Below are 12,857 nucleotides of genomic sequence, written 5' to 3'. Positions count from 1 at the left end.
TGTGTGCTTTTTAAATCTCAGTGTGCTTACATTAAAATTTAACTACTAACATTGCTGTGCCCGGATCTTTGTAAATTACTTAACTAGGCTATTATGATGCCAACTGATTTTGTTAATCAAGCTAATCCAGTTCTTCATTATTAAGCTTGTTTTCTTCAAACACTGTGTTTTTTTTAATAAAGGAAAAATTTGTCAAAAGCTTAAATTAGCCCTCACATGATTGGTTGGCACAGCACTACGGCTGATTGAAGCATGTGAAACCTTAACAATCTTAGCTTCTAAGTAAACCAAAATGAGAGAAATAATGCAAAGTGAGATTTAAAAAGACACATGGAATGAAATGTGCGCGCCCAATTACAATTAGATCTGTATCATAAGTTGCATCCTGGCAATTTACTATACCTATAACATAATTTTGGTGTGTTTCAAAGAATACATGTTTTCTTTCCAGTACAATATGTAGTAATCCATCAAACTTAAATTACTGTTTTAATGGTCCAACTATGATAAGCAGCAACCATCTGAGAAAATAAGATCACAGATGGGCAACATTAAAATGTTATGGTTATAATGTTGGACATGCTGTAAAAAACAACTTCAGATATAACTTAGCCAGCTTTGAAGGACTTAAATCAATGACACAATTTCAACCTGGTATTAACATGTAATCTGTATCTGGATATCTTATCTGGATAAAGACAAACGTATGTCTAATGTAAGCCGAGCAAATGTGGTCATAGTTAACAATCACATCAAGCTCGTTCATATAACCACAGTAAAAAGAATGTGGTCCTGGAGTGTATTTCTTACTTTATCATATTAGATTACCTGTTTAGAATTGATCTTTAACAAGGCACTAAGAGGAGAATAGTCTTGCATTGCTACTTTATGACTGCATTGAAAAAAGGGCAAAATGATTCTTGTTGGCAAGAATGATGAGAAATTCAATGATAAATGGAGATGGTATAAATACTGTTGAGTGAAAATAAATATAGTACACATTTACTAAATGTTTACTACATATTTGCAGGTCTAAAGATGGATGAAAATGGCCAAATAAAAGTGTTTTAATCTCTTGCCTAGAATCGAATTTAAGAAATGCCTTCTGAATGATCATGGCTGAGCTAATGATTTCAAACTAAACAACAAAAAATTACCTTCTGTTGGCCAGCGAAGACGACATCATCAGCACCATGCAAGAGCCACATGACAAAGTCACATGATGTGCACATGATTGGTTGAAAGGAAAATATAGGGGAAGGTAGGGGAAGGTAGGGGAAGTGGGGGGGGGGGGGCAGGGGGCACATGGGAATACAAAACATTGTTGAAATGAATGTCAACAGAATAAACAAATGAACAAGAATGTTAAAGACAAAATGACACAAAAGGAACACAAACAACCAAGAGAAATACAGAAATTGATAAACTGATTTTTTGAATAACAAATAAAAAAATGTTGCTGAATATATGAAGCAGCTGTAGACTTTTTGTTTTGGTTGTAGAATATAAGCATGTAGAATATCAACAAATAAATAACTAAACAAACAAATCGATGTTGATCCTAAGGAGATTTACAGTAGAATACAACCAAAACTGTACAGCCAGAATTGCTTCATGCATCCAGATAAACAGCTTTTCCTCTGATATATTTTATTCTAATATTTTACAGTGCAACATTACTGTCCAATCTGAATTTGAAGTATGGTCAGCTCTAACACCACAATTGCTAATTGGTTTCCCTGGGACAAATAAGATATTGGGGTCAAAAGAAGAAGAACAGAGGAAACTCTGCAGCATTGAGAATACAAACCATGCCGACTAAATATGATACACAACACAGCAGACAACAGTGTGAACACATGAAACATCAGGAGAAATAAGGTCTGCATCATATGAGTGATGCACTTGCATAAAACACAGAGTATTTGCTGGAGCATATATATTAAGAACTAAAGCCAATGATGTTTTTGACAAAGTTATTAAAAGTGTGTTCAAAGGGAAAGATTTGGTTAGGAACACTGCAAGGACATACAATTCTAATACAGTACATCAGGAACTCAATTAAAAGAAGCAACGTTAGACATACAACAAGTACTCCAGTGACCTTTAACCAAACAGACAAATCATGTTTGTTTACACACTGCACACTGTTACCTCAAATGTTGCTTTAGGCTTTGTGTAAACCTCAAATGAAAGCCATACACATTCAGATATAGTTGTTTAATGTTGCAAGCAGTTAGAATTTCACTTGCTCTTTGCACACGTGATAAAATATCAGCAGGGGCTTGCAAGTGTTAATGATCAGTGCCAGTCACTATTCTGTTATAACCTGAATGGTTCTGTAAGATTTCTAAACAGGCAATGCTGGCCTGGCTCAGTGTATTCTTTACATTACTGTCTGCATAGACAAATCTTCAAGACTAGTGCGAGCTGTCATGAATGTCAGATGATCTGATACTCTGTCTGAGCTGAATGGACACAATGATTAGAAACCAGGCTCTCAACAAAATTTGAAGTGGTTTGAGTGGTTCTCATAAGAAATACAAAATGTAGCTGGCAGAGAGGCAGAGACAGGCTCAGTTGGTAGGTAGTAGGAAGTAGATGTACAGTCCTGCATCAAGGTACAACAAAGAAAATTGAGGAGAATAGCCTATATCTTAACCAGTTAGGTTTATAAACACTCTTGCCATCGCACAATGCTTGATGTTGAGATTAATGGTACTCACTTAAATAGAAGACAGAAAATGGTAATTACAGTAAAGTCTATATGACACAAGCACAACACAAGTTGTTAGCGTGGAGTCTACTCTCTGTTGTGTGCCATGAACATGAGTCTATTACACATTTTATGGTCAAATGTTGATGTGATATCTACTATCTCTAAATATAGGACTTAGGAATGATTCTGTAGCCACTGATCTTACTATAACCTTCTCTAAATGTATTGCACCACAGTCAGAGGAGTCTTAAGTATGCACTGTGATTTATACCTTCATGAAGAGACCCACTGTGTTAATTATGTCATACACAACACTAACGTCAGGCGGTGAGGACAACCTTCATGTCCTTGACAAAATGTTAGTAAAATCATAATCTACGTATGCGTATTCAAGGCTGTTAGCAAAGCAATTATGTTGCAAAACTCATTTTGCTGTGGCTATACTCTACAGAGGGTGTATGAGCTCTCTTATGAGCAACACCAGAAATAAATGAACATCTACACTAACTGTAAAGCCAAGCAGGTAAGTGGTGAAGAGAGACACTGCACACTGTGCGACTGGCATACTCACTAAGAGCCATACTGGTGGCAGCGATAGGGGGTGGTATCTCTGATGAAACTGAAAGATGGTGAAAACATGGTCAGAGGAGCTGGAGTTCTCCTCAACAAGAGCAACTCAGTGCAAGGTCAGTTTTGCTTTTATACTGTCTTGGTGTTAAAGAATTCCTCTGGAACATTTCTGTGGAACGCTGACTCCTCTTGTTTTTCAGCATATGTTAACACCTCCATTGTGAGGACCATTGTGATGCAACAACATGGACAATTTTCATTTACAGCAGCAACTAACAATTACTTTAGGTTGTCTGATTTCTACAAAGTCCAGCCAACGCTGTTCTGACGCTTAACTCACTTTCAAGAATAACACACACTATTATTCTCCTTAAACCAAGTAATGTTGAACATAATGTGAATATTCAAGCTGATGAAAAGACTCTTGAATACTAGGGTGATGTAAACACAATATTTGAATCCAGAATATGTGGACCACTGTCCAATGGCCACAGCTGTGATGCAGAAAACAAACACCAGTCAGGAATTGGGGTTTTAAGAGGAATTCATAAAACCTTTTCCTGAGCAGCAGTAAACATATGCTCCACCCAAACAAAGCTGCAGCTCTTCCACACCTGCACCTAGTAGAAACTAGAAAGCTATAGGATTGTTCCAATTGCCGATTGGATTGCTTATCGACGATTGAAGGGATGATCACGTCGTCACAGTTACGGTAATTATGTGGGAAACACTGTACTGTGCATTTACAGGTGTTTCCGGTGGTTTCTCTTAAAGCTAATAAGCCTGTTTCTTCCATGTTGGCATTTCACTGACTTGCTGCAACGTAAAACTGCCCCCTGGCGATCAGATCGCCAATCGGTGATCTCAAGTAGCCATGATCAGACGATATCAAAATAGAGATGATCGCCCAAACCTAGCAAGCTATTTACAGACTTTCTTTAAATGCATTCTTGTGACCTCTGAGTCTAATGGCAACCCTATACCAAAATAAAAGTACATGTGAGCACAAAGAGGGATCCTAAAGATTTCTGGGAATTAAAGGCCTGAATATTTAAACCTTATGTTTCCACACGGGGCCACTTATGAGCAAAGTTGCCCAGATTTTAACATTATTACCAGTAAATATTATAATTCCACATTAATTACCATATGATTATACAATTGTATCTCAACAAAACAGTAAACAGTATACCTTCTTCAAACACCTGATATAACAAATTGGCTGAACTGCTGCAGTGCCCAAACACAATATACTTTATACTAGAGAGACACCAAAAGAAAGATGTTACGAGCAAGCAATACTAAAGAAGCAAGGGTAGTGCTAAGGACAACGGTACAAGTAACTCACTTGCTACAGGCTGTAATTCTGTTATTTCAATTGATCACACTGCTACAAACCTGAATGCACATTAGAGTAACGGAAAGGACTGCAGCCAGGAAAATGAATGCAACAGGTAATGAAACTGACTGAGTACTGATGAAGAAAAAAAGAAGATTTAAGGTTTTGGGGTGATGATTTCTTTCCATGGAAGACATCATATGATCAGCAACAGTGTTACATTCACATTATTGCATGTTTCTTTAATCTTTATAGCAGCACTCTAATAGAAGTGAATGGTCAAAGTAAAGCTAATCAATCCAGTGAAGACAGAAACAAGTACAGAGGAAAATAAAGCAGACAAGACAGGGAGAATAAAAACTTACTTGTGAAAGAATACCCTGAGAAGTCCAATGGAAAACAGAACAGATGAGAAACCATGATGAGAAAACAATAAAACAAAAAGAGGGAATGAAGACAATACAATGAGAAATATGAACAATGAAAGAAGGAAACTCTGTCCTGCCCCATCAGTAACCCGGTGTCACACTGCTAATGTGTATTATTGGACTTTCTGTCTACAACAAGTCTTGCTTCTCTCTTTGTTCTGCAGCTGACCTTGACTTTGATAATACTGTTAGTGTATTACCCTCCAAATTAGAAATTCTTTTTAATAACTTCATGCTTAGATGTGACTTTGGTTGTAGTAGTAATTCAATGTTTTCTTAAAAGGACACTGGGTTTCTGAATGACAATCTCCCCATGTTACTCTGATGTAATATAACACACTAAATGACAACATACATACAATCAAAACTGATTCCTCCGTGTCCGTTTTCATTTAATTTCTGCAATTGATACACAGTTATGTTTGAGCTCTACCTCAAGTTTATACATTTCAAATAGATCCTAGTTCGACTAATGTAAACAAATACATCAGACGCTGTTTTTTTGCTGAAAAATCTTGAAGTAGGACAGAGTCTCTCACAACTTTAAGAAATTGGGCAAAATAAGGAGGATGCTGAGGAGGGCCATTTCTACAGAAGCCGTGGAGTGAACAAGCACAGATGAAGTGTGAAATAGAAGGTGGGAAAAACTAAAACAAAGATTTATTCGTGACCCTGACTTGAAATGCTGACTGAGAAATAGGTCTGTTGTTGTCTAATTGTACCCTTGGGTAAACTATCTCCACTGTGGATAGACAAATTAAAGGATAATCCCAGTTACCATTTGGGTCTTATTTAAGTAATTTGGGTCATCAGTTATAGCAACATGTAATCCATTAAGTAAATTAAGACAGAGTAAGAAACACAGTCAGATGATGAGAAAACAAAACCAAACTATGAAATTATGATCCAGATCCTGTTTCTGGACTGCTCATGTTTAATGACTTTGTTGTAGCAACGTTGTTATTGCAATATAGCAATAAAAAATATAATTGGAACTAAGAAAATTAGATCCAAGTTGTGATAAAACAGAATTATGCTTCAGACTCAAGTTTTTCATCTTGTCATCAGCTTTTTGATACTATGACATTGCGTTGTGTGGACTGTTGAAAGATTTCTTATGCTGCCTTGTTGATGACATATTTCAATCTCGATTGGTGTGTGAATGCCTTATAACATATAGTGATGGTTCACAACTGTTCAAGAACCAATAACATACTTCTGCCATCAAACAACAGGAGCAAGAACTGTATAACGTTCCATTATGAGACTAATTGTTTTTTTAGGAAGTGAGACTGTTTTTATGGAGGACTGATCCTGACAAATTCAGAAATAAATACAGAAATAAATAAATGCTCGATAAATAAATAAGCATCCGATTAAATGCACAAAAAAACAAAGTAAGTAAATAAATGTAAGCAGTAATTAAATTATACAAGGAGACATAAATGTATATATCTATTTTAATTAGCTTCTTTATTTATTCACCTTTGTAATAATTACCTTATTTGTTTATTGTCCGTTATAATCTTCAACTTTATTTATGAATTACTTCTTTTTTTTTTTATGTGTGTGTTTTAATATTTTTGTCTGTTTTATTCTTCTATTGCATTTTCTACCCTATTTATTTCCCCAATGGTATTTGTTTCTGCCTGTCCTTTTTACATTTCTCTATGCATTTCTGCCTCATTATGCAAATGAGGAGGGGCTGTGTCTCAAGGGGTGAACTTCTCTCCTATTGGTGGATCAGTCAGACGGGCGAGCTCTAGGCCTGCTCTACCTGCACACATCAACAAGCTTGCTCCTCACACAGATGGCTTCCTTCAGTGCGCTGAGGTGTTTAGCAACCGTATTTGAAGACAATACTACCAGCCATGTCTTCCTTCCCTTTTCATGTGGACGCTCTGACAGACAGTGCTTTCAGTTTGCTGCATGCATGGACACAGAACTGCAGTAAAGGGAGAACCACATGGTCAGCTAGCTGCAGCTAAATCTGGAGTGCACTCGTATTCAATTCTGTATGGTAAATTCAGTTTTCAGCAGAGACAGCTGACAGGCAGAGTTTGAGACATTTTTCTGTCTGTTTCTCTCTTTGCAAAGACACATGTTGCAGTCTGAGAGTCTTATCTGAAGAGGGCAATGAAGTGTTAATAGTACGCGATGCAAGCACCACATACAACATAATTTATCAAATTACACAACGGATATACAGTATGAAAATAAGATTAATTGGATTATATTCACAGGAAGTATAAAAACCTGTTACATGGGTCTATTAAAAGCAAAATAACACAAAAATGTCAGGGAAATGACTTTACTTAGATTTAAGTACTGCAGTTGTACACTGAAGTACCTTCCTACCTTTCTGATAGGAAGTCTTCTTGAGGTGGTATAAAACATTTCTCCTTAAATTCTGATTTGAGTTGTGGACAACTATGACCCCATGAATTTAAAAATGAAACATTTCACTGCCCAAGTAAGCTATAACACAAGGCTTGTTCATTAGACTACATGCTGTACAGTATTTGTGGACAGATTTTGTCCCAGGATTTATTATGTATTTCTTCTTCTTCATTGCATGATTTAGAATAATAAGTTGAGAAGTGGGTCTGTTCTGAGTTCATCCTGCACTGCAGCAGCTAATAAAGTCCATTTAATCCTCAAAATTGTTTTCTTTTAGGCAGGCTGGAGCAGAAAACAACTCACCTTTCTCAAGTTGTATAATAATGTCACATATGTGTATGAAGGTGGATCCAAACAAGCTAATCTTAAATATCGTTTGGTAACGTCGTAATGTAAAAGTAGAGATGAGCCTAGGAGGCATATTTATTTTCATTCATTACACAAGATGAATAAACTATGCAGACAGTTGACATCTTGAATGTTCTCCACTTGTTATAGTTACGCAGAAATATGTGGATGTGGGCTGTATTAAAAGTATCCACTGTTCTCCCATGCTCTAACACACAGTAAGGTTGTGTGCTGTTCTCCCATTCTTATTTTCTTTGTTGCTCTCCTTCTTCTTTTCCTCTGAGGAATTTGGTTATGTTCTCCGCATGCCTCCTCCTGTGTTTTCTGTGCAAGACACAGAAGTACAGTAACTAGCCTTCATTAAATCATTTTGACTGGTTAAGTGCAATAAAGTTAACTTTAAACTGACTCCATTACCACACATAAAACACGGCTTAATAGCAATCACATTTAACAGAAGCATAAAATTCTTCTTAATGGTCACCACCACTAGCTTAAGAGCTTTAGCCTATATGATATTAACACTACATAAATTAGCCTAGCGGCTAGCAGACTTTTACTCTCCACATAGCTTAACAAATTACATGTATTATTCATAATATTTCTTACTCACCGCTGGTTAAGTCACTGCATCTCCCGACACAACACCACGGTTGAATTCCCTCAATGGCGTTTTTGTTGAAACAGCAGCTGATAACAGCAGAGCAACAAGCTGCTCCGTGTGTGAGCATTTACTGTAAATACTCGAATAGGAGTGCACTCCAGATTTAGCTGCGGCTAACTGATGTGGCTCTCAGAAACAACAGCTCACTTTCCTGCAGTTCTGTGTCCGTATAAGTTGCTAAATGAAAACTCTGTAGGTCAGAGCATCCACATGAAAAAGAAGGAAGACATGGCTAGTAGTATTGTCTTCAAATAGAGTTTCTAAACACCTCCTCAGCGCACTGAAGGATGCCATCTGACTGTGTGAGGAGCAAGCTTGTTGATGTGTGCAGGTAGAGCAGGCCTAGAGCTCTCCCGTCTGACTGGTCCACCAATAGGAGAGAAGTTCACCCCTTGAGACACAGCCCCTCCTCATTTGCATAATGAGGCAGAAATGCATAGAGAAATGTAAAAAGGACAGGCAGAAACAAATACCATTGGGGAAATAAATAGGGTAGAAAATGCAACAGAAGAATAAAACAGACAAAAATATTAAAACACACACATAAATAAATAAATACATTTAAAAAATAAGTAATTCATAAATAAAGTTGAAGATTATAACGGACAATAAGCAAATAAGGTAATTATTACAAAGGTGAATAAATAAAGAAGCTAATTAAAATAGATATATACATTTATGTCTCCTTGTATAATTTAATTACTGCTTACATTTATTTATTTATTTACTTTATTTTTTTGTGCATTTAATCAGATGCTTATTTATTTATTGAGCATTTATTTATTTCTTTATTTATTTCTGAATTTGTCAGGATCAGTCCTCCATATGTTTTCCATTGATACAATGTGAAAAATTAATGAATGCAGTTATTTGGTATTATATACAAAGCTTAGTGATGATGTAAATCGGATCTTAGAGATGATTGGTACAATTTATACTTCAGTGAGAAGGCATTATCTGACATAATTGCACAATAATAAACAAAGTTGAGGCATTTTATGTCAAGCCTAGACATTCTGATTAGTGATTATGACAGGCGTTACGCACCTGCTCTTTGCTGTAAGGTTGCAGACAAACCCATATGTTTAACACAGCTTTGATTTGATGCTGGATTATTCACCAAGAAAAACTTAAATGGAGGGTGACAGCAAGTGGCTACAGAACATCAAGCAAACTGGTGTGAGTGTCGTGGTAGTGGGCAAATGCGACATGGACAAAACTCCCGTCATCTGCCTGTCAAATATGTATTCTTCATGTATCTCCCTTACTCTGATAAGGTGACTCTTACTCACCTCATACTTTCTTCCAAAATTCCCTTTCCCTCAAACATTTCATCATGTGTTGCCATTTCCTTCACTAAATATAAACAATCTTCAGTAAGGCTTGACCTCTGGCTGCTATATTAACAATGCCCGCTGTCACTGAACTATAAATACAGAGCTGACACTTCTTCACACTGAAGTATAAATCAGCCGTAAGAATGCACAAGTACTTTCCAGAAAGCTTTCACTAAATCATCTGAGTTGTGGGCTAAAAAGGCAGGGCTTTGCGAAATGGAAGTAGGCACGGCATGACACACTGCAGACGGTCATGAGGAAAGAGGTGCTATTCAGTGATGAAGGATAAAAAGGTTATATTTTGTATAGTTAACACTTGTGACCAATTTGGGTTGTGAAGTGACACTGACATCATAAATTATTGTTCATCATGGCCTGGCTGGGAAAGGACTGCACTGGGGCTTGGCGTGAGAAGAGAGGAGTGTAGGGGTGAAAGCGTCTGGGCTCAGCTAGACATGAGTAGGCAGTGGAGTGAGCAACAGCATTAGGTTCAAAGTATTGGGGTCAGAGGAGAACTTACTGAGAGTAGGGACAAGAGCAGTGAGGGCAGTACTTACGGACTGGCTGAGTCTTGAAAGTGCTGGTTGGGCTGCTCTCGCCTTCGCCTTTACCATTGATGGCAGACATCTTGACCTCATAGGTGGTCTCTGGCTTCAGGCCAGCAATGATGATCTTGGTCAGGTCTGTTGGAAGAAAGGTGGCGTTATTCTATGTATGTATGTATGTATGTATAGTTATGTTTGTATATGAATTTTCTTGTTTAGATTTATTATATTATGTATCTTAATTAATTATGTTGACTTATTGTTAGTAGATGTATTGTATGTGGGAGTACATCAGTTTTACTTCTTCCTACTCGCGTTCGCACTGAGGAGTTTGAGTACCGGTAAATATGGATTTTATGTTTGTTGTTTTTTTTCCTTTTTACATGTTGAAATTACAGACATAAATCAATAAATCAACCAACCAAGACATGGCGAACAAGGAATAAGGGAACAAGATTTGCTCTTTGTGTGCAAATGAGTGTGAAATAATACTTATTACGGTTAACTGTGTAGGCTACATAAAAACCTAGAATGTCATTCATGTAAAATATTGTGAAAAACGACTATGTACTACTTTGCCAAAAATAAGTAAACACAGGCCTTATTAGGCATTTAAACAGATGCAGTCATTTTTTTTTCTTGGTAGGAAAGACTCCAACAGGTCCACCAGCATAAGATTCAAAAGCTTATTTTCATTCCAAACGTCACTAAGACAAAAACTGATGACTGTCACACAGAGGTAATACAATGTAATGTCTCACTGATTTGAGTTCACTTATTTTGTGGTTTCGGTGTTTGGCTTGTTTTGCTTTTTCTTGTTCCATTAATTCTGTGTGATCTCAAATTGCTTAAATTGCTAAGAATCATTTTGTGGAAGCTAATGGGGGATCCAAATAAGTCCAAAGAGCTGAAAATATCCTCTGCACAGCAATGGGTTTCTTCTGGGTGTCATCTGGTGCAGAGCAAAACACAGTAGGCCGAACCAAAAATTTAAAATTCCAGGGCATACAAGGATACCAGAACAGATACTATTTTATTGATAAATTACATGAAGAGCAAAAAGGAGTTTCACAATCTGTGTGACATGTGAAATGTATAGTTCACTCCAAAATAAGAGCATGACTCATATATCTGAGGGGGTAGAGCGGTCGTCCTCTAATCAGAAGGTTGTGTACTTCGATCCGCAGCTCCCCTAGTCTGCATGTCAAAGAATCATTGGGCAAGATACTCAACCCCACATTGCTCCTGATGGTTGTGCCATCGCTGTGTGAATGTGTATTTATGTTTCTGTTGGCAGAGGCATCTTAGCCTCACAACTCAGAAAGGCTAAATAAGCTCTCAAATGCCTATTCTAACTTGATCCCAATTCAACAGGTTACTATTTGGATGTATTAATGTGTACATGTTGATCCCATGGAAAACATGGTACTGAGCAGTATTTATTTTTACCTTTGGAAGTGTGATAATTATGTATCACCTGCATTAGAAGTCACCTATAACTCCAGAACAGACAGTAGCTGCTGGCTGAAAAGGTTTATGTTTATACTGTACGTGCTGCATGGCATCACAGGTATGCTGGAATATACTAAATGGATTATCCATGGAGACCAATGAGATCAAGGTACCGTTGTGCAGACCAATAGAATATTTGCATGTCATGGTAGCCACTGAGCACAGCACCGCGAACTAGCATCATGGGCAAATGCCATGAAAAGGGTACTCTCTAATTACACTGGGGTTTTGTGGTTTGTGATTACTGGTTTTACTGTAGAAAAATAACATTAAAGAGATCAGAAATTGCAAAAAGAGTGTTTTGTGCAATACAGAAAGAAAGCTATTAGGAAAGCAACAAGAAATATTTTGATTGCTTCAAATATAATATATAAGTGTAAACTTGTGGTGTTTTCATCTAACACAGTTATTTCCATATTAGCAAGAACCATTAAGTTTTCAATCAGGATCCACATGTGTTGACTTTTGTTATAAAAAGCCACTTTGTTAATATCTCACTGTGTAACACAAAGAATAGTAATTTCATGGATGGAGAACAAATTTGGCCCCAGTGCAAAACAGCTGGGAAATATTTTTTGATTACGGTGAAAATTCTAAATGTGATTCACATTAATGTTTCAATGAGAAGGACTTTCAGAATGAGCCATGCATAAGTAACTGCCGGGGAAAACTGTATGAATACAGCTAAAAAGTATGAGGCCAAATGAATTCAATTCAATTCTATTCATTCATTCTCTAGCACCACAAACATCAGTAAAACTTATGTCACTGCTGAAACCATTCATGTTCAGAAGAACTTTCCAGCCGGCCCTGAGTTATTCACCACTCATTACCACATGCTGGTTTCCTTTAGTTTCCCTTAGAGGTTATCTTCACGAATCATAACATTTGTTACAAATTTGACTCCGGTGCACGATAATTGTGTTGCTACAATGCATGCTTACTGCAGATTCATGGACTCTGTATTGATGTCTGAAAAATCAATCGTTAAAGCA

At 37.0% G+C, this 12,857-nt stretch overlaps 1 protein-coding gene and 1 long non-coding RNA gene across 11 annotated transcripts in view; both read right to left on the bottom strand.

The window, feature by feature from the left end:
• ncam1a (neural cell adhesion molecule 1a) overlaps positions 1-12,857 on the bottom strand; it is a 272,704-nt gene that overhangs the window by 39,539 nt on the left and 220,308 nt on the right. For 3 of the 10 annotated variants that reach the window (XM_046038818.1, XM_046038822.1, XM_046038827.1), the window contains 4 exons: positions 10,363-10,488; positions 4,994-5,008; positions 3,291-3,338; positions 2,931-2,933 (listed from right to left, as the gene is read on the bottom strand). In XM_046038818.1, the coding sequence (XP_045894774.1) occupies positions 2,931-2,933; positions 3,291-3,338; positions 4,994-5,008; positions 10,363-10,488 (192 nt within the window). Of the gene's footprint in view, positions 1-2,930; positions 2,934-3,290; positions 3,339-4,481; positions 4,485-4,993; positions 5,009-10,362; positions 10,489-12,857 lie in introns of all 10 variants that reach the window. The other 7 variants (XM_046038819.1, XM_046038823.1, XM_046038821.1 and 4 more) reach the window with 4 other exon arrangements.
• LOC123962639 lies at positions 7,850-8,558 on the bottom strand. Its single transcript, XR_006823022.1, has 2 exons — positions 8,418-8,558; positions 7,850-8,128 (listed from the first exon to the last, which is right to left on the bottom strand). It is a non-coding gene; the product is annotated as an uncharacterized LOC123962639 (long non-coding RNA).

Source organism: Micropterus dolomieu, linkage group LG23 (assembly GCF_021292245.1).
Source record: "Micropterus dolomieu isolate WLL.071019.BEF.003 ecotype Adirondacks linkage group LG23, ASM2129224v1, whole genome shotgun sequence".
Classification (NCBI taxonomy): Eukaryota; Metazoa; Chordata; class Actinopteri; order Centrarchiformes; family Centrarchidae; genus Micropterus; species Micropterus dolomieu.
The sequence above is the reverse complement of the archived record's forward strand: the minus strand, read 5'-3'. Positions and strand labels throughout refer to the sequence as shown.